This window comes from Natator depressus, chromosome 1 (genome assembly GCF_965152275.1).
Source record: "Natator depressus isolate rNatDep1 chromosome 1, rNatDep2.hap1, whole genome shotgun sequence".
Lineage (NCBI taxonomy): Eukaryota > Metazoa > Chordata > Testudines > Cheloniidae > Natator > Natator depressus.
This window is the reverse complement of record NC_134234.1, coordinates 57,179,757-57,204,638: the sequence shown is the minus strand read 5'-3', so window position 1 is coordinate 57,204,638 and position 24,882 is coordinate 57,179,757. Positions and strand designations below refer to the sequence as shown.

At 39.3% G+C, this 24,882-nt stretch overlaps 2 protein-coding genes across 4 annotated transcripts in view; one reads left to right on the top strand and one right to left on the bottom strand.

The window, feature by feature from the left end:
* Positions 1–20,889, bottom strand: part of CAB39L (calcium binding protein 39 like) — a 106,151-nt gene extending 85,262 nt beyond the window's left edge. Inside the window, exon 1 of one of the 3 annotated variants that reach the window (XM_074960650.1) lies at positions 20,367–20,889. The gene's annotated coding sequence lies outside the window, so the exon portion shown is untranslated. Of the gene's footprint in view, positions 1–20,343 lie in introns of all 3 variants that reach the window. The other 2 variants (XM_074960641.1, XM_074960621.1) reach the window with 2 other exon arrangements.
* Positions 20,409–24,882, top strand: part of SETDB2 (SET domain bifurcated histone lysine methyltransferase 2) — a 97,961-nt gene continuing 93,487 nt past the window's right edge. The window contains exons 1-4 of the mRNA XM_074960670.1: positions 20,409–20,762; positions 21,358–21,514; positions 22,275–22,630; positions 23,542–23,619. Of these exons, the coding sequence (XP_074816771.1) occupies positions 22,615–22,630; positions 23,542–23,619 (94 nt within the window). The 5' untranslated portion in view covers positions 20,409–20,762; positions 21,358–21,514; positions 22,275–22,614. The remainder of the gene's footprint in view (positions 20,763–21,357; positions 21,515–22,274; positions 22,631–23,541; positions 23,620–24,882) is intronic.

Sequence of the window (24,882 nt, the reverse complement as noted above, 5' to 3'; positions counted from 1 at the left end):
GAATAATGGTAAAATCAGCAACATGCCAAAGAGATGAATAGGTATATTTTTACATTTCAGCATCCCAACCTGTTCAAACTGCACCTGACCCAAGTCCATTCTTCAAAACCTAGTTTCACACTAGTTTTCTAAAAATATCTTACCATACTACTCAGAACATTCAAAAAGAAATTAAGAATATGTGAAGAGGGAGGCCAAAAAGTGAAGAGAGCAGTTTAAAAGGGGCTCTGTTGAAGATCTAAAATGTAAGCTATCTTGACAGATGCCCTCTTACTGTATTTCAACAATGAAAAAAAAAAATAAAGAGAAACGCATTGCCCAGTGTGCTGAAAGATAATCCTAGGTAACAGTATTAACAATGACGACTATACAGTGCATAGTGCCATTATTCTCCAATATCCCATATTTGGAAACAAGCAAAGAATGTGAACAGTGTCTGGTTTCTTCAAGATTAGCTGTTTGTCCCTAGTTTCAGCAGAACATTGATGATTCTTTTATTAATATCAGACAACAGTAAAGTGCTTTGGGCTACTACAGGTGACTATTTCTCCTTTCATCTAATATTTGAAAGGTATAACATTTTATTATTCTTGAAAAACCATGTAGAAGACTGAACTGCAACAAAGCATAATTGAATAGGACCCACATACTCCTAAGAATTCTTGAAGCCAAAAATTATATCACCAGAAGTATATGAATATTTGTTTTCACCCAGTTATGACTGTTTTGAGCCCCAAATGCAATATTCTGAGTAGTTTCCATTCTAAGAGTCTTTACACAATGCTTTAAAAAAAGAGAATCAGACTTTCACAGAGATAATGCTTTGTGTTTCTACTGTGCCTTCCATCACATCATCAAGATATTTTACAAACAGAACAAAATTAAGTCTCCCAAAATTCGTGTGATAAATATTATTACACGCATTTTACAAGGAAACGGAGCCAGAGAGAGCAACACACACACCCTCCCTCCCACAAAGGCCTGATTGTCAGATGACAACAGGAAATACAGGTACTTCAGTATCCGTAAAAATGAAGCCCTAGTATCTCAAGTTGCCCACCTAAAAACAGTGGCCATTTTTTAAAGCATTGTTTTAAACTTACTTGCTGAAAGTCAAACAGAAAACCTGTGACAAAACAGAACCTATATCTGCTGATTCTGAGCCCTGTTCTTTACTCACTAGAGTCTTATGATCACAAAGGACTAAATTAAGCTATGTAATCTGTATAGTGTTCAAAGAACCTCAAAACTTGCAAGTAGTGTCAATTTCCCCAGGAACATGGTCTTATTGTAATGATTAGTGAAGATAGGACCTTGACCAACAGATGGTACTGTAAGTTTATTTCAGTGTTAAGTTGTTCTCATCTGATATGTTACACTGTTGGATCTGACTTGGGGGAGGGGGGTTAGCAGGAAGTTCAGTCCTGACTGCGTGTGCTGGAGTTGGTACTTGCAGTGTCCCAACAAATCCCATGATTCTACAAGAGTATTACAATGGGTGGCAGCAGCTTAAAGGTAGTAAAAGCACTTTTGCCTGAGAAGGAATTTACTGGTCATGCAGATGAGACTGGAATTCTGTGAGAACTTGACAGACTTTATGCTATTGCTCTCTACGAATGAATGGACTGATGAGAAAGCAGCAAGGTACCTACCAGTGCTTTTCAACGATAATGTCGAATCACTTTACCAGCAACTTCCCAGCATGGATCGTGGTTCTTATAGACAATTAATTAGAAATACCAGAAGGAATGGCAAGCCATTACATTGTAACCTTATACCTCCATTACCGCTGGAAGTGAGCATGGTGCATAATCTGTTGTGTGGAGCACAGTGCAAGATCTCTGCTAATAAAAACATTAACCCCCACTTTTGTATATCTGGATTTACTTTCATAAGAGACTACATAATTCTTGATTTAGTCACAGAGCACAGTGACTTATTTACAGCACAGGTAGTGGCAATACAAGCTTACCTGTGTGCCTCGGTCTTGTTATGAGAGGATCATTTCAGAAGAGTCACCTCTCTGCTTACAGTCCCACAGTGTTTTTATTGATGTGGACATTTGCCATTAGGAACTAGACTAAGATTATCAATCCATTTCACATAGGCCACCGAACAGCCATGAGATGGAAACAACTATTAAATCTCTACTACTAAAAACTACTGGAAATCACTACTAAATTAATTCAGATTGAATTTGGGACCTTAAGGCAAAAAGATTTGTATTCCATCATCAAGCCTCCAAAACATCCAGTCCCCTCCCTGCTGTCAGTTGGTTGTGTGTGCGCGTGTGTGTCCTGGTAATTATAATCAAAACATTTTTGTAGATGTGATATCACAAACATAGGCAACAACTTCTGACAGAAGAACAGTGGTTTGGAAGCTGGCAGAATCTGGCTAGATCACAACATGCGAGCAAGACTCCTTGTAACTTACCAAAACAAAACAGAGAGGGAAGCAGAAAGGAACCAGGATGGATAAAAAAAAAATCAGATATTTAAAATCGGATTTTTTGATAAAATGCTTTTTGAGGAAAAAACCTATCTAAAGATAGTTTAATTAAGATACATTATAGCTCAAAGATATCTCATCATGGAATAGGAATTATAAATTCTAATTCTATAGTATGAGAACCTGTAAAGGGTTAAGAAGCTAAGATAACCTCGCTGGCACCTGACCAAAATGACCAATGAGGAGACAAGATACTTTCAAAGCTGGGGGGGACGGGGACGACAAAGGGTCTGTCTGTCTGTGTGATGCTTTTGCTGGGAACAGATCAGGAATGCAGTCTCAGAAACTCTGTTAAATTAGTAAATAACCTAGCTAGAAATGCATTAGATTTCCTTTTGTTTAATGGCTGGTAAAATACGCTGTGCTGAATGTAATGTATATTCCTGTTTTTGTGTCTTTTTGTAACTTAAGGTTTCTCTATGTTTTGAATCTGATTACCTGGTAAGGTATTTACCATCCTGATTTTACAGAGGTGTCAAGGTTCCTCCCCCACTCTGAACTCTAGGGTACAGATGTGGGGACCTGCATGAAAAACCTCCTAAGCTTATCTTTACCAGCTTAGGTCAAAACTTCCCCAAGGTACAAAATATTCCACCCTTTTGTCCTTGGATTGGCCGCTACCACCACCAAACAAATACTGGTTACTGGGGAAGAGCTGTTTGGACACGTCTTTCCCCCCAAAATACTTCCCAAAAACCTTGCACCCCACTTCCTAGACAAGGTTTGGTAAAAAGCCTCACCAATTTGCCTAGGTGACTACAGACCCAGACCATTGGATCTTAAGAACAATGAACAATCCTCCCAACACTTGCACCCCCCCCTTTCCAGGGAAATGTTGGATAAAAAGCCTCACCAATTTGCATAGGTGACCACAGACCCAAACCCTTGGATCTGAGAACAATGAAAAAGCATTCAGTTTTCTTACAAAAAGACTTTTAATAGAAATAGAAGTAAATAGAAATAAAAAAAAATCCCCCCTGTAAAGTCAGTATGGTAGATACCTTACAGGATAATTAGATTCAAAACATAGAGAACCCCTCTAGGCAAAAACCTTAAGTTACAAAAAAGATAAACAGACAGAAATAGTTATTCTATTCAACACAATTCTTCTCAGCCATTTAAAGAAATCATAATCTAACACGTACCTAGCTAGATTACTTACTAAAAGTTCTAAGGCTTCATTCCTGGTCTATCTCCGGCAAAGACAGAATGTAGACAGACACACATACCCCCTTTGTTTCTCTCCCTCCTCCCAGCTTTTGAAAATATCTTGTCTCCTCATTGGTCATTTTGGTCAGGTGCCAGCGAGGTTACCTTTAGCTTCTTAACCCTTTACAGGTTAGAGGAGATTTCCTCTGGCCAGGAGGGATTTTAAAGGGGTTTACCCTTCCCTTTATATTTATGACAAGAGGTGATTCTTTTATCTTTTCTTTAATTAAAATTCTTCTTTTAAGAACCTGATTGATTTTTCATTGTTCTTAAGATCCAAGGGTTTGGGTCTGTGTTCACCTTTACAAATTTGGTGAGGATTTTTATCAAACCTTCTCCAGGAAAGGGGTTGTAGGGCTTGGGGGGGGATATTTTGTGGGGGAAGACGTCTCCAAGTGGGCTCTTTCCCTGTTCTTTGTTTAACGCGCTTGGTGGTGGCAGCATAGGGCTCAAGGACAAGGCAAAGTTTGTACCTTGGGGAAGTTTTTAACCTAAACTGGTAAGAATAAGCTTAGGGGGGGTCTTTCATGCAGGTCCCCACATCTGTACCCTAGAGTTCAGAGTGGGGAAGGAACCTTGACAAAGATGATGAAAGGAACATGTCTGAACATGCAGGATCTTCAGGTTGGTAAACTTTTTTATTTCATACCTTTTTCTTAAGAACTGGCTGCCTTCCTTCTGGACTATTCATGAATTCTCATGTTTGAGAAAAATCATTTTAGATGCAGTTGTGATAAAAAATAAATAGCGGAAATAGGCAGATCTTCCTTTTACAATTTCACCTTTAAAGTAGTACTGAGTGTCAGTGAATGCAATGAGTACTACTAAATGAGCAGTATGGTAATAATAATTAAATAACTGCACTGACTTATTTTGTTTAGGAGAATCCATACTCAATATACAGGATTCTGAAGACTATCCACCTTCAAGATCATCATCATTTTCTATAGTTTCAGAGTTATCTGCCAATTATAGTGTTTCAGTCACATCATGTATGTCACATAGCCACAGTATAGCACCTATAGCAAAAAGAAAAGAAAAAAATCTCCGCCATCCAGAAACAACCATAGATAAGTTTGTGATGAGACCCACCAGATTACAAAAAGAGGTAACTGATGAAAAAATTGCCCGGTTTGTTTATGCAAAAAACTCTCCTTTCCATATGATTGAGAATCCATACTTAATTAACATGGTTCAGTCATTAAGACCAGGATACAGTCCACTCAACGGAGTAGATGTCGTAGGCAAATTGCTGGATAAAGTGTATGAAAGAAATTGAGTGGCGTGCAAAAGGTCTAGAGGGTGAAATTGTTAACCTGAGTCTTGATGGGTGGAGCAATATCCACAATGATCCTGTTGTATGTGTTTGTGTGACAACAGAAGAAGGGAATGTCTTCCTTACAGAAACATTTGATACATCAGGAAATGCACACACAGAGGAATACTTACAAGTAGCAGCAGTAAGGGCTATAAAAAAAAACTGAAAAATTCAAATGTCTAGTACGCAGCTTGGTCACAGACAATGCTGCAAATGTATCCAAGATTAGAAGAAATTTAGAAGAGAGTCCCAAGCTAACAACATACGGTTGCAGTGCTCATTTGATGCACCTCCTAGCCAAATACTTCAGTATTCCAGAAATAAAGGCTAACGTTGTTGAAATTGCAAAATACTTCCAAAACAACCACTTTGCAGCAGCTGCTCTGAAAAAGTGGGAGGAACCAACCTAACTCTCCCACAAGACGGGCGATGGAACTCAGTAGTAGACTGTTTTGAGCACTATATCAAGAACTGGCCTAATCTGATGACAGTTTGTCAACAAAATTGTGAAAAAAATAGATGGCACTGTCACAGCCAAGTTCTCAACATTGGGCTTAAGAGAAACGTTGAACACATGCTGAGTACCCTGAAGCCTATTTCTGTAGCCTTGAACAAAATGCAGGGAAATAGCTGTTTTATTGCTGACGGTGTTGAAATTTGGAAGGAACTGAGAAATATACGACAGTTAAATTACAAGCATAAAAAAAAAATAAATGGGACAAGCACTATCTCCAGCTCATTTTCTTGCAGATATTCTCAATACTTGGTACCAGGGTCAAACCTTAACTGCTGAAGAAGAGGAGTTAGCTATGACATGGACATCCAGCAATCATCCCTCCATAATGCCTACCATAATAAACTTCAGAGCTAAGGGAGAACCATTCTTTAAAACATCATCAGCAAACATATATTTCTTGAAAGTCACTTAGGCACTTGGATTCAGAGACTGTTGAAGTGATAATCTCACTTTTAGCAGCGGTACCTTCTTCTGCCGGTGTAGAAAGAATATTTTCTTCCTTTGGACTAATTCATTCCAAATTGAGAAATCGTTTGGGACCTGAAAAAGCAGGAAAGCTTGTTTTTCTTTTCCAAATTATGAACAAACAGGAAAATGAAGGTGAAGATAACTGAGCTAGCTGCAGAAGCCAATATTTTAAGTTTCTCATGTTGACCTGGCTGACATAAATGAAATATTTAAAATAGGGGGTTTTTTTGTTAAACAACAAAAACAAACCTGATTTTAAAAAACTTGAATGTTTAAATTCAAAAATTCATATGCTTGTTTTGTTAAAATGTTATATGTTTGCTGTTGAATCCAGAATACGCAAAAATCCAGAATACGCAACGTTGTTGTTTTAGTTAAAAAAAAAAATTAAATGTCTGTCTGGTGATGTTCTCCTCCTAAGAGAGCATGGCAAGAAAATCCTCCAAATATTAATGATTAACCTGTTGAATTGGAGATAGTTCACCTCCCAATGACTTCATAAATCTTTGGTAAATGAAATAACCAATCATTCATTTTCTGAAATAGCTGTAAAACTACTCTGAAAAGTTTTCAAAATAAATCACTTTAAAAACGTATAGTGTGTACCATCTGAAAATGAAACCTGCATCTATCTCTGAATTGTGATGTATTAAGGTTATAACAACCAACAAGAATGCACTTTTATGTAGAAATCCATGATTAAATCAAGTATTCCTGACGAGTGATTTAAATCAATTCCACCCTGAAAGGAACAATGGCATAACTTGACCCATAGGGCACCTATGCATAATTTGAATGAAATATCAGTGTTCGGCCATATCTTATCTGAAAATGGAGGTAAAATAAATAGGTAGGTTCAAAACCAATGATTGTTAAGTTTTTCCTACACAGAAAAAATTACCATTAGTATAATTAATTAATAGAAGGCCAGAAAAAAGTTATAATTCTCTAGTCTCACTCATGCAGATCACAAGCCATTCAGCCAGAAATTCATGCATCAAGCCCAACAACTTGAACTAGAGCACCTCTTTTAAAAAGACATCCAATCCAGACTTAAAGACTTCATGTGATGAAGAAGCTACATTATCCCTTGATAAACTATTCCAACAGTTAATTACCCTCACTATTAGACATCTGTGCCTTACTTCCGGTTTGAATTTTTCTAGCTTCAGCTTCCAGACATTGGATCTTATTATGCCTTTGCCAGCTAAATTGGACAGCCCTAAAATATTAGACATCTTCCTTGTCGAGATACTTCTAGATCATGATCAAGTCACCTCAATCATCTCTTCAAGAAGCTAAATATATCAACTTCCTTAGATCTCTCATTGCCAGATGCATTTTCCAGATCTCAAATCAGAAACCGCTTCAATTTTTCAAGCATGTCCACCAAAACAAGACACCGTGTTCCAGCAGTAGTCTCACCAACGTTTTAAACAAAGATAGTAACCCTCCCTGCTTCTACTAGATATTGCAGTTTACACATCCAATGACAACATTATTGGGCTAAGAACCAATCTCTGCAGAATCCACTCATTGATGGTTCTCCATTGACAATTACATTTTCAGAACTATCAGCAAGTTTTTCATTCATTTAATTAGTTTTTATTTTTTAATCACAATGCCCTGCACTACTAAGTCAGAACCTTTACAGTAGTCTAAGTATATTACATCACAGTTCGCTTTATTAACCAAACTTGTGATCTCAAAGACAATCAAATTCATTTGATGAGACCTATAGTCTATGAAATCACGTTGAATGACAGGTTATATTTCCATCCCTTAATTCTTTGATGGAAATACTTAATAAAACACTTCTGCCTTTAGTGCATCATTGACAATTTTAGTGTCTTCATCTAGTAATGAATCTATGCTATTGGTAGGTTTCTTTTGTTCTTGAGATTTTAAAATTCGTTATTGGCCTTACTCCTACTGAAACTAAAATTTCATTGGTACCTTTATCCTTCCTTATCAATTGTATGGTTTTTTTTAAGGTTCTGATGTATATTAATTTCCATATATTGATGGCTACTTTCAAGTCCCTTCTTAATCAGAATGGAATTATTTTGTTTTCCTTAAGAAGCTTTTGGTAGTATTCAGCTTCATGCTGTTTTATGCAGTCATTTATTCCTTTAAAAAACATCAGGCACGGATGAGTTCCACCAAAAGTCTAGTGGTGATATGACAATGTGTTGTGCAGAAGTTAAGGATTTATTCAGTTCTTCATGCTTTTGGCCACCAGAAGAAGGAAACAACACGTCACTCTCATTAAATCTTTTCCAGCCATCCTAAGAGTTGTGCCAATGGGCTCTGGAGGGTACCGTAACCAGCCCTATTTATCTTAGAGGACAACCAACCCCAATAAGGGGCAATAGAATAAGTAAAAATGGGAAAGAATCTATCACCATCTAAGAGACTCTTCATATAACCTCATAGTATTTAACTGCTTACCAGGTAAATTAGATCTGCCCACAGATATTCCCAATGGACTTCATAGAGTTTTCTTCTCTTCTCCCTGCCTTGGTAAAGGAGGTTCTATTAATCATCTCTTCTCTCCATTACCAATCATTCTAGTTTTAGAAGGAAAGCTTTTCAGAGAGCATGCCCTAAAAGTGATCTCATTCTGGGTTAGTCCGACTTCTAGGAAATCATTTTGTAGCCTAACCCTTTGACCAAAATCCGTTATCTTCTCTCACACATTTTACCCTGGGCTGTATGAGCTAATTTGTCCTAGAAGAGTGCAAGTCTCTCAGTTGGTCACAGATTGCCACATCAGCAATTGCTTTTAGAGTCATGACCTATTTTTAATGGCTGGGAGGGAGGGGGGGGAGAGAGATCAAATAATTTAAATACACAATTTGTGTGATAGATATTCATTCACAGACCTGAATCTTACTTAACTCATTTGCTAGAAAGTTGACACTGACCAGAGAAAGCTATTACACAATATATGAAGTACACATCTACCATTTGCTATTTGAACATCAAAATAATCTTTATACATGACCACAACCATCACGCACTAAATACAATTTAGTGCTTAGTTACCACTACAAATGCAGCAAACACCAGATATCCCAGAGGGCCTCCCCTGCACCCCAAAACAATAATAATCAGCCAGTTAATGACTGACATTGTTGGCTACCATCTTGCTTTTTCTTACTTGAAGAGAATGGCAACAGAGGCTTGACTTTGACACCAGAACTGTAGAAAAGGAAAGTATGTGATGATTAGGTGTGTGGCAGCAGATCAAAGCAGCACAGCTATGCTTACTGCCAAAAGATAATAAGAACAATTCCGAAGTAGGGGCTAGAAAATAGCACGTTACATATCATTACGGATACTGGACCTGCTGAAAAAATAGTGAACTCTCCATCCGTAATCTTTCTGTCTTCAATAATCTTGAACTTAAAAGTGTAAAAAAAAAAATTTTTAATTTGTTTAAAAGACTTAGAGCCTCCACACCAAGGGTACTGAATTGTTTTTAAATGTTGCATGATGGATAGGGTTGCCAACTTTCTAATCGCACAAAACTGAACAGTCCTACCCCACCCCTTCACCAAGGCCTCGCCCCTCCTCGCTCCATTCTCCCTCCCCCACCCTCACTCACTTTCACCGGGCTGGGGCAGGTGTTTGAGGTACGAGAGGGGGTAAGAGCTCCGGCTGGAGGTGCGGGCTCTGGGGGAAATGAGGGGTTTGGACTGTGGGAGGGGACTCCAGGCTGGTGCAGGCTCCGGGAGGAGTTTGGGTGCAGGAGGGGACTCCAGGATGTGGCAGGGAGTTGGATGGGGTTTGGGGTCCCAGCGGCGCTTACTGTGGCTCCCAAGAAGCGGCAGGCACTGCCCCTGCAACTCCCATTAGTCGCGGTTTCCGGCTAATGGGACCTTCAGAGCCATCACTCAAGTGGGGGCTGTGCACTGAGCCTCGCTGGCTGCCCGTGCGCCTAGGGGCTGCAGGGACCTGGCGGCCGCTTCCAGGAGCTGCGTGGAACCAGGGCAGGTAGGGAGCCTGCCTTAGACCCGGGCTCCCGCCAACCAGAGCCACCATGGTCCCTTTTCAACTGGGTGTTCCAATCGAAAACTGGATCTCTGGCAACCCTAATGATGGAGTGAACCTCTTTGTCCACATATGCCAGTTTAGTACAATAGTAACTGTGCGTGCGTGTGTGGAGTGGGGTGTCAGGGTCTTCAAAATTTGTCTTTGAAGACTATCAAGAAGGGTATTTCACACACCAACCTTAACATTCCAAATTCCAGTTAGGAAGCATTGTGTCTTAGCTGTAGTTTGAGAAATGCAATGTCTTATCCCTTAATGTAACACTCCTACTCATCCACTACTTTTCCTCATTCTAATTCATTCTCTCTAGAAACTGGAAGACCAAGAGACAAATTTATCTGAAATATCGTTTTTCAACCAAAACCTTGAAAAAAGTCTAAAAATTTATTCCAGTTACCAGCGTATCCAGAACCACGTGTTGGATGAATTTTCTCTACGTATACCTATATATTTATTAAGTTCCGCTTCTGAGTCAGCTAGAGAGGATACTGTTTTCCTAGTACCAGAAAAACTTCCAGATCATCGAGCACTATTGATTCATACTTAATTATAACAACAATTTTCTTGCATCTGCAAACTTCTACATTCTTACCATTACTACAGAATAGCACTATAGCAAGAATTACTGTCAGAAAACTACTATCACAAGGCTGTAAAAATACAAACTTTCAGGCAGGAGCTATGAAAACAGTTCTTACAAGAAGTGGGACTTCGATAGCAGAAAGAAAAAAAAAAGATCTGCAAAGGTTGAGAAGCAAATCAGAAAATGTAATTTTTTTTAAAATGAGTTTAAAAGTCATTGAAACCATCTCTTCAAGAAAGTTGAAAAAAATTATTAAATTGATACAAAATAAAAGCTTTCTTGTACAGTCTAATTTAGGGAAAAGCCAATAAGAACAACTCAAAAGTAAATGACTTGCAACATATTTAACATTAAGCTTAGCTTTTTTGCCAAATGTGTTAGAAGCTGTTTTGCCAGAATCTACCAGGTCTATTGTTTAATATCACATAGGGCTTTTGAAGTTAATTTTTGTACAGTACAACTGAAAATAGTATCAAGAATTGTACTACTACTTAAATTCCTTAAAGCTAACATATTTATAGTATCACTACTTTAATTTGTTGTCAGTCATTTCAATTAGAGCCACATAATTTATTTGGTTTCTTTGGGATTTCTGAAAGAAATCTTGCTGTGTTGTCAGTTTAAGGGGTGTGTGTGTTCTTTTTGTGTACTGTTTCAGCTCTGTGCAGTAGCTAGGTTAGCAGACCTTGATAGAACCACCTGGAAAGACCACAGACTCAATTTGGTGGCGAAGGCGCTCAGCCAGGTTTACTGTTGACGAAACACAGGGCTAGCGCCCCAGGTCAATGGTTACAGGTACATGAATGCCAATTACAATGGAGCAGCTTAGTCAGCAATGGGACTTTTTCCTGCCTTCTAGGACAGACAGAGGGTTACGGCGAGGTATTTTAACATTTATAGACAAACAAACAATTTGGGGTAAACAGTTTATGTACTACCTTACTTGTTTTATGATGCCTATTGCTTTTTTGTACCTTTTTTGATGTTTTAGATAAAACATTTTTATTTACCACTTGTTTTGTCTAAAACATCAGAAGTACACAGACATTATTATTTTTGTTAAATTATTTTATTTTGTGCTAGGTTAGGATGTACTTGTGCTAGCCTGCTGGAATGTGTTTACATATTCACTGTGTTTTATTAATGCTAGTGGTACCCATGCCAAGTTTACATACTGGACACTGAACATACAGGCATTTGCTTTAATACATGGCCTGTATTTGGTTTACAGCCTTTGTGTTAGGCTTCACGTTTCGCACCAGGCTTAATGCTTTAGGCTCGCTACTATGTTCAGGATAGGAGGGTTTCTATGAATTCATTATCTATAGCTGTTAAGTACAAAAAGAGGCTCACTCAAACCTCATAGGACAGCTGATGACTAGAAGAAGAAATTCTTCTATACTTCAAAACAATATTAAAGCCTTCTTGTTCAAGAAACTTTTTCCTGGCTTGTTTGATGTTTCTTATAAGATTTGTTTCTCATGTGCTCCCCCAGAAATGTAAGCTCTGAATGGAAAATGTATTAATAAAGTTTATATCACAAATTGTTGCTCAAGCATCTTACTGGAGTTCAGTTGCTTGACTGTAAGGTTGATAATCCATCTGCACAGCAGACAAAATATATCCAAATAATACCGATTTAAGCCAGAGAACCATAAATCTGTCATCTCAGATTAGCACCACCCAATCCTACCCAATCACATTTAGACTAATTTAAATTCTGCTAAAATTAGTTAGCACACTTTGTAATTAGACATATTAAGTAACATATGTATCTTTTTTTGTAAAACAGGTACAGGCCTTTGATCTTTTATGTCAGTTTTACCTGAAATCAATGCAAGTGACCAGAACCCTTCTGGAAAACCAGTCGGACTTCTCACATATGAATGGCCCTACATCTGCAGCCCTTAGTTCTTCTCATACACACTCTGCTGCTTAACTGCTGTCTCTCAAATGGATAATTTCCAGACATGCTCTCTTCAGTTCCAGTCACTCAGTATCTTATAACAACTCGGGTCTCCTGACTCAGTCCTAGACAACCTAATGTGATCGTCCTTTCACTTTGGGATTATACAATCTAGAAACAATGGTGGATGAAGGGTTGCTTAGGCTTTATGACAGAAAGAGGACTAAAAAGGGGATCTGCAAGGAAAACATGTGTGTGAAAACCCCGTATCATCAATTGCCAATTTCACAGCTAGAAAGATATTTTGGCTACTGGAGGGTTAACAGAATTCCAGCACATTTGGCATCCAAGATAGTTGGCAATTAACAGATATCTAGGTTCTCCACATGAGAGAAGTTTGTTGTTTACACAGTGACACAAATTGTTCTTTTCTTTTGGATAAAAAGGTTTAGGTTTTTTTGTTTTAAAGTTCTTCTAAGAATCTTGAAATCCCACAGTTATCAGAGACTCCACTTCTCAAAAAAGAAAGGCAAGCTGTTTGACAAGTATTTACAGAGAACACAAACATTCTGAGGTTATCGGTATACAGTAGCATTTTACAGTCTAAGAGTATCTTCGCAGAAGTATTAGGAGTCTAAATTAGTCTTCCCCTCCCCCTTTCTTGTATTAAACAACTAGCAAAATGAACGTCCAAAATCTAAACAAAATAATAGAGTTGCCCTTGAGATCCTAGGGGTGTCTACTCAGTCAGTACTATAAGAATGGACTTTGCAGACTCCTTAACATATGATTTTTTTTTACATTTCTACTACAGAAAAGAATAGAAGAATTCAGCCTAAGTTTCAGTGAACAGATGCTTGAATAAGAAAATCCATCACCACAACCAGCCCTTTCCTCGGCACTCTCAGCAGAGGTGCTAAAGAATGTAAAGGTGCAAGGATAGTTCATTCTACTCTAGAATTGGTTCCTCCCTGTAAGGGTGGTGGGACATTGGTGGTCCCACTGCTAGGAAGCTTGCTTTGCTGCTAGCTTAGTTCTGTGAATAGAGGAATTCAGTTTACTGGGGGCTAGTTTACATTACCACTTAAACCGATAGAACTTACATGGCTCAGGGATGTGAAAAAGACACACCCATGAGCGACTTAAGTTACATTGACCTAAGTGCTGTCTATGCCGGCGCTATGTTAGCTAGACACACTCTCCCATTGGCATAGTGCATCTTCACCACACGTGCTACAGTGGCGCCGATGTAACACTTGAGTGTAGACTTGCCCTGGGATGTCTGTCCAACATCTATCATAAGCATTAATCACAAATTTTAAAAGAAACTTTGTTTATGATCTGAAGTAAAAATGCTGATGTAGCGCATACTTATCTTGGTACTAGGTAAGACAGAAGTTCCTATATATTCCCACATTTCCTCCTCCTCTGCTCTAATCTTCATCTTTTTTAGAAAAGTTTTTGCCCTCCATTTCAAAATGAGAGCCAAATATTATTACCAACCCAGTCATGCGTCTTCAACCATTTACTTCCATTGTCTTGCTGACAAAAGCCCTAGGGCGTTATGCCTTACAATGTACCTGGCACAGAATACTGCAGTGTCACAGCTGTGTATAATTCCCGTATCCCATCCTCATTTTTAAAATACCAAGAACTAGTCTGTTCTCAATTAGATAGGCATAATCCAGCTTTTACCCTGCTGTAAGAGTAGAAGTTGGTTCAAAGTCCTCCATAAACTGGCAGTTTTCTCAGTGACAACTTTAAGATGACTTTTAACATAATTAAGTCTTTTTAATTAAGTTGTTGCTGTTGCCACTCCTACTAGCCTATTCATCTCCCTATTCCCTCTTTTGGGGCTCGTGCTGACTGTGATTATCAGACGTTACATCCAGTAATGCTGATTTACCTAGTGAGGTAACCAGTTAGTGTTGCTTTTTGTAATCAACTCCCACGTGTCTGAATCAATGAGACTACTCATGCAGTATATTTATACTCCACAACAAATTAACCAAGTCAGGGTTACTGTGTTAGACAAAGCAGACCAGACAGTTTTGGCAGATGGAACAAGCTCAGGGTGGCTGGCTCAAGCACTGATGAGCAAATGGAACACTGTACTTATTGTTGTATGAAAACTCCATTAACTCCCCTTACATGAAGTGATCATCAAAAAAAATGTGGATGTTAATTGGGACTTGTTGAAGAACTTTTAACTGGATGCCCAAAATGCCCAATTGTAGAACTGAGGAAGAAAGCCATATTTGTTAAAAATCTAACCTGATTTAAAGAGGAACTGAAGGCAGCTATAAAAAATAAAATATGCAAAATGGAAGGAGGAAGTTGATAGCAATGAACATAAATCAGACACTAGAAATTGTAGAAAATTGATAAGGGAAGCAAAGAGAGACAAAAGAGAAATCTATGGCCTGCAGAGTTAAGGATAACAAGGAGCAATTTTTAAAATATATTAGGAACAAAAAGCATCCTAATAAATATTTGCCATTACTAGATGGAAATGGCAGAATGATTAATTATAATGCAGAAAAGGAAGACATGTTCAATAGAAATTTCTGTTCTGTATCTAGGAAAAAATGATGATGTCATAGCATATAACAACTCTCCTTCCATTCCACTAGTATTTCAGGATGATGTTAAATAGCAGCTACTGAAGTGAGACATTTTAAAATATCAGGTTTAAATAACTTGCATCTAAGAGTTTTAAAAGAGCTGGTTGAGAAACTCATTGGACGGAATTTTCAATAAGTCTTAGAATACTGGGAAATTTTCAAGTGACTAGAAGAAAGCCAATTTTGTGAAACTATTTTAAAAGGGTAAATGGGGATGACCCAGGTAATTATAGGTCTGTCTGTCTGACACTGATCCTGGACAAGATAATGGAGCACTGATACGGGACTCACTTAATAAAGAATTAAAAGAGGATAATGTAATTAATGCATATCAACATAGGTTTATGGAAAACAGATCCTGTCAAACTAACTTGTATTTTCAAATGTGATTACAAGGGTGGTTGATAAAGGCAACAATATTGATATAATAGACTTCTGTAAGGCATTAGACTTGGTAACATATGACTTTTTGATTAAAAACTTGAAATATATAAAATTAACATGGTACATTAAACAGATTAAAAGCTGTCTGATAGGTCTCAAAATATAATTGTAAATGGGGAATCATCATTGAACAGGTGTGTTTCTAATGGGGTCCTGCAGGGATGTTCTTAGCCCTATGGTATTTAACATTTTTATTCATGACCTGGAAGAAAACATAAAATCACCACTAAAAGTTTGCAGATGACACAAAAATTGTGAGAGTGGTAAATAATGAACAAGACAGCTCACTGATACAAAGCAATCTGGATTGCCTGATAAGCTGGATGCAAGTGAATGTGTTCTAATATGGCTACAGGTAAACGTATACAACTAGGAACTAAGAACGTAGGCCATACTTAAATGATGGGGGATTCTACCCTGGGAAGCAATGATTCTGAAAAAAATTTGGAGTTTGTGGTGGATAATCAACTACAGATGAGCTCCCATCACAATGCTGTGGCCAAAAGGGCTAATGCAATCCTTGGATGCATAAGCAGGGGAGTCTCAGGTAGTAGTAAAAAGATTTTATTTCTGTATTTGGCACTGGTGTAACTGCTGCTGGAATACTGTGTCCAATTCTGGTGCCCAAAACTCAACAAAGATGTTGATAAATTGCAGAGGGTTCAGAGAAGAAACACGAGAATATTTGGAATATCAGAAATCATGCCTTATAGTGACAGACTCAAGGAGATCAACCTATTTAGTTTAACATAGACAGTTAAGGAGTGACTTGATTACAGTCTATAAGTACCTACATGGGGAACAAGTATTTGCTGGATTGAAGAAACCATTATTAGAGAAAAGTATCGCACAATTCAATAGCTGGAAGTTGAAGAAAGCAGACAAATTCAGACTGGAAATAAGGCATACATTTTCGATAGAGTAATCAGCCACTGAAACTTACCCAAGATGGAGATGGATTCTCCATCACTGACAATTTTAAAATCAAGATTGATATTTTTCTAAAAGATATGCTTTAGGAATTATATTGGGGAAGTTCTATGGCCTGTTATACAGGACGTCAGACTAGACGATAACAGTGGTCTCATCTGGCCTTGGAATCGATGAATCACATTTGGATTCCTAATACGTTTCAGAAAACTATGCATTGTTGAAGAGAAGCTCAGGCCCATTTTGCTGTTTACAGCCATGAAATATATAACAGCCACTACACCATCATACAGACACAAACTCTTCTTAACCTAATCACGTGAGCAGACAATGAAAATATCATGCTGGTACGTAGGAATGTGAGAATTTTTATTTATTTCTCAATCTTTTTTCTTATAACAAAACAAATATTCTAGGTAGCATCATACAGAACAAATACAAAAATAATTAAAATCAAAAATAAGAAAATGTTTATACAATGCTTGGATTTTCATGAAATAAAAAATCTGCATGCTGGGAATGTGGTTATGGCACAGCATGATATAAAAAGTATAAGCAACAAACATAGTTATGTGGTTAGTTTTATACCTTGTTAAAACACTCAAGCCTGGTAGTGATGATTGATTACTTAGCTTCCAAGTGCACATACAATTTATAAAAATAAATAAAATTTAGGAAGACCTTTCTAGAATGCAAGCCAAAGCTGTTTTACAAAGAAGTCATGTTTAATAAACACCCAAAACCTAGCATTAACACAGTCCTTTGACATTAGACTTTGGTGGAGTTAGTGACACAACTGCAAATGCGTTTCATAGCATCCAGTAACTGTTCCTTAGAATTTGTATTTGTTTGTATATACAGTGGTTTATGTTAAAAGGAAATACTTTGTCTCATTTCACTATCATTATATTCTCGGAGGAGGAAAATAATCTGTACTGTGATGAAAGAGGTTGTTTTTTTTTTTTAAATGTAAGGTACTATTTTTAACTTAGAGATTTGTCATCACAATATTTGACCCAGTCCTGCTTCTGATAACATCAATATTAATAGCCCCAATTCTCCCTGTACATGTCAATTACTTAAAACCATCCACTACTCATGAACTAACCAGTGAACTTCATATTGTTTAAAATTTATTTATATATTTTGTTTGAAGTGGCAGATACATGACATCAAATTCTTCCAGAGTATTCTGGTTTTGATAGGTGTTCAACAGAATGATGTCATGTTTTCTTGAGTATGAATTAAATTGCTATTTCCCTCTCTCCCTCCCGCTCAAAAAAAGTTAATACTCTCTTAATATTCCCAAGACTGGAAGGACCCGGCTATTATTTATGTTAGATTTCTCTCTATAATATAAAATGATTCTGAAACAACACATGAACTGTTATGTTCCATTAAAGTATGATATAGGTGCTGAGAAAAAAAATCTATTTGTGAGTGTATTGATATTTTTTGAAAAAAATATCTTGTAAACTTTGCATGTATATGCTTTTTTAAAGATTTTTTTTTTTAAATGTCAGATTTTAAAGCTGGTATAAAATCTATAGTAACAATAGATTATTTAAAAAAATAATGTAAGTTATTGTAAGAATTTGTATTTGCACACAACTGCAATCTCTAACTGTTAAGTGGTACTAAAGAGAAGTCACAGGTGACAGCCTGAGATGAGAATTAGAGTAATTCATTTATTGTGTTCATGTAAATGTCTGACAGCTAATATTTATAAGTGCCTGCTGCTTATTTACATTTGGTAGTTGACAAGGGTGACCATTCAGACAAATAAATCTCTCAGTGGATGTCACCTTAGTTTATTTTTAATTATGTTAAATTTAAGAAACTTTCTAGACCTTCAGAGGTTCAATTCTGCAAATGAGACTACTTGCATTAAGTAGGATGTCTAGGTATCTGACCCCAAGTGATCACAGACATGGAAAAGCTTCCCTGTATCTGAACATAAGAACTGCCATCCTGCGTCAGACCAAAGGTCCATCTAGCCCAGTATCCTGTCGTCCGACAGTAGCCAATGCCAGGTGCCCCAGATGGAATGAATAGAACAGGTAATCATCAAGTGATCCATCCCCTGTCACCCATTCCCAGCTTCTGGCAAACAGAGGCTAGGGACACCATCCCTGCCCATCCTGGCTAATAGCCATTGATGGACCTATCCTCCATGAACTTATCTTGTTCTTTTTTGAACCCTGTTATAGTCTTGGTCTTCACAACATCCTCTGGCAAGGAGTTCTACAGGTTGACTGTGTGAAAAAATACTTCCTTTTGTTTGTTTTAAACCTGCTGCCTATTAATTTCATTTGGTGACCCCTAGTTGTTGTGTTACGAGGAGTAACTAACACTTTCTTATTTACTTTCTCTATACCACTCATGATTTTATAAACCTCTACCATACCCCCCCCCTTAGTTATCTTTTTTCCAAGATGAAAAGTCCCAGTCTTATTAATCTCTCCTCATACAGAAGCCGTTCCATAACTTTAATATTTTTTGTTGCCCTTTTCTAAACCTTTTCCAATCCCAATATATCTTTTTTGAGATTGGGCGACCACATCTGCACGCAGTATTCAAGATGTGGACATACCATGGATTTATGTAGAGGCAATATAATATTTTCTGTCTTATTATCTGTCCCTTTCTTAATGACTCTGAACATTCTGTTTGCCCCTCCTTTTCTTTTTTTGACTCCCACTGCACATCAAGTGGATGTTTTCAGAGAACTATCCACAAGGACTCCAAGATCTTTCTTGAGTGGTTTGCTTATTTAGACCCCATCTGCAATTATAATACACATTAAGTACTGCTTGCAATCTTACCCTGCAGTCTACAAGACTAAAATAAACCGAAACACAACTGTAAAATAAAACTGGTCTAAAGTATAAAACAAGAAGGTGACGGAGAAATCTGAATTCCACTTCAGCCTGAAGCACGGCTCAGCAGCCAACCCTGGAAATGATTCTTTTCAGTAACCACCAACTGCAATGCCATCTCTCTCCACTACACCTCTTTAGGAGATGCATCCCCTCCCATTGTTTCCAGCCTACAAAAAGCCAGCATTATTTCACTCTTTATTTACTACAGTAACACAAATCAGGACTTTAAGATCTGGAAGCCAGGGTAACTGAAAACACTACACAGATTAAAAGGAAAAAAAACACAACTCTCAAGCTTCTCTTGCTGTAATCTTTGTGTGTCAGAATTAGCATCAAACACAACAGAAAGGCCAGCGTCACGTGTATGGGAGTTCAGTGTAAAAGGAGCCCAGGCAGCAACTATATAAAACAGACTACAGGGGTGGTAGGCTTAGGGCAGTCCCCACCTCTTGGGGTATGTTAGAGCCATGGCGTGAAGAGCAGAAACCCATATTCCCCCTCGAAAGCGGCCATGCCACCCGATGGGAACTAAGAGAACAGAATAATCCGAATCTTTGAAAGAAAACAAACAAAACCCTTGAATAAAAAAAAAATCCCCCCCTCCCGTGCCCGGGGTTAACCTGCCTCAGCCCCAAATCCCCTCCCGGGTTAACCTGCCTCGCCCTCAAAAAGCCCTCTCCCCCCCCCCCCCGGGGTTAACCCGCCTCGGCCCCAAATCCTCCTCCCCCCCCCCGTTACCCTCCCATGTCCTCAAAACGCCCCCCCCCCTCCTCGGGGTTAATCCGCCTCGGCCCCAAATCCTGCCCCCCCGTTAGCCCATCTACCCACAGAACAAAAGCCCCCAGCACCCGCCTGAACAAACTCCGCCCGAGTTAGCTCCACCCCTTTACCTCACCCAACATGGCGGACGAACTCTACCTTAGCCGCCGCCGCTCCTTCGACTCTAGTCCCGATGGCCCGATTTCATTGGCCACCGTTTGGCAACCCGCGAGGTAGTCGCAGCCAATGAAAGGCGAGGACGGCGCACGAACCGGCTGGACCCGTCCGGCTGCCCACCCCGGTAGCCATTGACTCACTTTGCTCCGCCCCGTTGCGTGCGCGCGCGCTGTCCTCTGTGCGCAAGCGCATCCAGCTGGTTGTGTCTAATCCGCTCCTGGCTTTCGAAACTACACCGGGTTCAAACCCCGCCTCCTGTCTGGCGAGGTGTGGTTGGTGGCTGTGGCGCTGAGCAGGGAGCCTACGCCGGGCAGCCACGTGTGCCTAGCGGAAAGAAGGGGTCGAACGCTGAGGTGGAGGAATTCCGCTAGCTCTGGGGTGAGCCTGGCCACGCCCACAGGAGGGGGTGTGTAGCTGCTGGGCGAGCGAAGGGTAAATGTCTCCCTGCTGCCCTGGGAGGTTCCTCCCGCCGGGGCCGGCTCGAGCACGCTATTGCGGGCGCGCGCGGCTTCCGTCAGCGCGGCCTCGCCCGCAAAGGTACAGTAGTGGGTACGGTGGCTAGCGGCGGGGTTGCTGCATTCGCTCCGCTGCCAGCGGCTGGGGCCCGGCCCTGCCCTGCCGTGGCCATCCGTGCCGGCCCCCTCGCTAGCAACAGCTCCCCGGCCCCTGCCGAGCCTGCGTGGTTCGGTAACTGCTGCGTTTCAGTGGTCCCCGCTCACGGAAAAGGGAGTGGTGCTGGGTATCGTTAGCAAGGCAGCGAGGGCTGGCCTGGCCCGGGAAACAGGGGCTGCTGATGTCCGGCTGGAGTTGGAAGGACCCTGCTAGTCCTGTCTCCCCAGTTAACAGCTGCTGGGCTTTCCTAATGTAATTTGTTGCCAACCTCCCTTACCCCCCAACGGGCAAATGCAGTTGAGGGGAGGGATCACATTTAGCCGTAATTTTGAAGTTCTCGTCTCCTTTTTTCATTGCCTAGGTTGCAAATAGTTAAAAGCCTCTCTCTGTCAGATCTTTTGGAGCAGTTTTTATTAAAGAACCTTTCCCTGGAAGCTTACAGATGAATGGTAACCCACCACTCCAACATGTCAGTGTCCCTATTTAGGTCCTGAACCTCCAATCGGTAGTACACACGTGTAAGTGAGACTTCTCACAGGCATACAGTTAAGTCAACTTGTATACAGTTAAGCATGTATACTATTGGTTGAAAGATTGGGTCCTTAGATGTTGCTGGATATTGGGGTTTGATGGCAAGAATGCATCCGCAAATGTGTACCTTGAAAAATTTATACAGTGAAATAAAAACTTACACAATCAATGTTTAAAAAATCAGATTTCTGTGTGTTGCATCTACTGTTATTACAAGTAACTCCCAGATCACTAAAGCTAAAAGATTTAGAAGAAAGAAGCAAGCTTCACTATTTTCCCTGTATAGTCTGACTCTTTCCAGCAAGGGAAGAACATTCTTTTTTAAAAATGTGACTGGTAGGGGGAAATATGTAGGACTCCAGGACAGATGTAGTTCCTGAAGCTACTTTTAATACTTTTTTAGATGCTGACTCGAATTTTTTAATTGAGTACATAACATGTCATCAATTATATGTAATATTATTACATAACCTCATCAGGGTTCTTTTCTGGGCAACTAGACTGTGCAATGCAGAGAGGGGGTTGTTGCTCTTCCATCCTCCTTCTCTTTCTTTGGTGGCCTGTACAAAAGGAAGAAGTAGGCGGATCTTTGATAATATTGCTTTTAAGTATACTGTAAAACTGTTCAATTTAGCAGCTGTTTACTCATATTACTTTCATATTTCTGATCTGTGGTGGAAAGTAATGCCTGATCTTGAAAACATTCACTGTAAATTACTTCAAACATTTTTTTTCTTTAATTTACAGAGGAATGGAATTTTCTTGGCGCAAAGGAGAATGAAAAGCGGTTTTATGAGACCAAAAGAAGTACTAAGGATTTTGGAGAGATCACATTGTAACAATAAAGAGTTGCTGGCAACTGAAGATTCGTTGCATGTTTCTTAAATATTGGTTGACGTTGGAAATTTAATTGTGCCCCTAATTCAGCATGGAATCTGGCACTTCCCCCAAGAGCAATGTAATAAATTGGGGAATGCAGTTTTAGGACAGCAAGTTCATAATGTTCTATTCTAGCCATGATTTAGTGCAGTTAATGTTCTAATTGTTTTTTGAAGCATAACATACATGCATTCAACTACTTCAAAGAATGGAAGAAGAAAAAAGTAAGTTTATTAAAAATAAAGCATTATTTGTAATCATTTTAGGCAGATCTTTTGAGGGAGTCTTTTTATAACTAATGTGGGTAGGATTGGCCAGCCTTCATTTGAAAACAAGACCCCAACCTAACTAAATTAGAATGATTAAAGCTGCCAACGTGACACAGTTTGACTAAAGCCCCCGAGTTTGTGCTGATTTTTTTTTTTTTTAAAAAGAATTTATATATCATAGTGGACTGGAAGCAATTTACTTTTCTCTGGCACTTCTGGTTCTATATTTGTAGCACACACCTTGTATTCTTTAGATTATTCAGCACTCTCTGTGTCCACAATAGCACTTGCCAGAAATACTATATCCTTCCTATGGAGAAAGAGTGCCATCTTATGTGTGCCTATAACCTGTTAACTCTGCTTGAGTATCTTTACTTTGCCATGCATCTCCTGGGGTCAAAATTCAGGGTTTTTTCTGAAGTCTATAGGTCTGCCACTGTTTCTGGAGAAGTTTACTTTCAGTGCAATTGGTGTTTGGCAACTTTAACAGAAAAAAGAGAATCGTACACTAAAAGAAAGCAGAAAATGCACATGCCTCACTGAATACTACAAGAAAGTATTGCTGGTCTGGCGACACTTGGTCACTTTTGGGCTGGTAGGAGATGATTCTTGTATAAAAATGAATGCAACCTCACAGACTCCATTTCAACTTCCTGCTTTTAGTAGCAGCTTGCTAAGGCCACATCTTAACGTGTGTAGCCTTGACAGTGGGATGGTTTTCTCTTTCCCATGTAAGTACATTCTCAGGCAGTGCTATCTCAAATGTCTACTGTTGGTAAAGCTAGCTGAATGAAAGCAGTTCGGAGAAACTTGGTAAGAAGCAAGAGGCTGCCATCATATAATCTCTCTCTGATCTTTTTATCTAGCTGTTTATACTGTGCCTGTCACATCTGAATGCCTGGATGTGGAGACCCTTAGCAATGTCAGTGGCGAGAGAGGTGAAGGTGATGTCATCTATTTTTTTTCATTATGGGTGGCAGAGGGGACATGGTGATAAATGAGTAGTGCTTGTGGAAATTATGGTGGGAATGACAACCTGAAGCCTGAAATAATGTCCACGACAGGGTAAATATAACAGGCATCCGCAGTGCAAGTTCCCTCAGCTCTCAAGGTGGTCGCTCTCCAGCTAAGAGAGTGATTACATCTCCATGGCCTTTCAGGCCCCTGGCCTCTGCTGGGACTGCCAAAAAAGGTGCCAAATGTGGAGGTGACATTAGTAATGTGGATACCTGTCCACTGAGAATTGGATTGAGAATGTGAACTTGTTTCACATAGGGGCATCAAGCAGCCATGATTCTTTCTAAAGAATTATACCAAACTTATTGTCCTGGGATGTTAGCAAAATAGGTAAAATATGTGAAGTGCTTTGAAGAGAAAAAGCACTAACTGTAATAACAGTAATTTTTATTCACTGTTGACCCTGGGCTGGATTTGAACTGCTGACCCTGATGAACTGATGAAATGCTCTGTGTACCATTGCCAATCCTTCGAGGTATCTAGTTCATCATTAGCATCCAGCCACAACAATTGTTGAAAAAGCTGAAAAGAGGTAAATCATGGAAGCAACAGTACAGGGTTGTAATCTTGCTGTGGTGAGATCTGCTATTGAATTTGCTAATATTTTACATAACTCTTTTTTTTTAAATAACCTTTTTTCCAATTTTTTAACAAAAATCCCTCAAGGAATAAAAGCACTTCTAGTAGTGCAGGGATGTCTCTCAGGATTTGTTGGCTGTTGGAGCTCTGACGTGAGATTCCACCTGACCAATTTGTGTGTTTTCAGGATGGACATTGGTCTTCCTTGTGTTAGCTATCTCTGTGAATATAAGGGTTAGGGAGAAGGTATTGGCAGATGGCAAGTGCCCTCCCCATCTAATCAGCTTAATGGAAAAAAGCACTCTCCAAATCTTGCCTCTTAATGTTAAAGGTTAGCCCATTGCTGCCATCCATACGGTTGCTGATCTCGCACTCATAAGAGAGCTTTGTGTTCCCCTTCCCCCTCCAGAAACCAGCTTCCTTTACATTACTCAACAGTTGTCATATTTGGTAAACAGAAACCATCCTGCCTAATGAAACTATACCAGCTGTGGAAATATTTATTCATGTCCTTGCAAGTACTAAATATGTTATCCTGTGACTTCTAAGAAGATAATATGCATAGCCATTTTATGTCTGAGGATATTTACCCATCCAAATTAGCAGTCTGA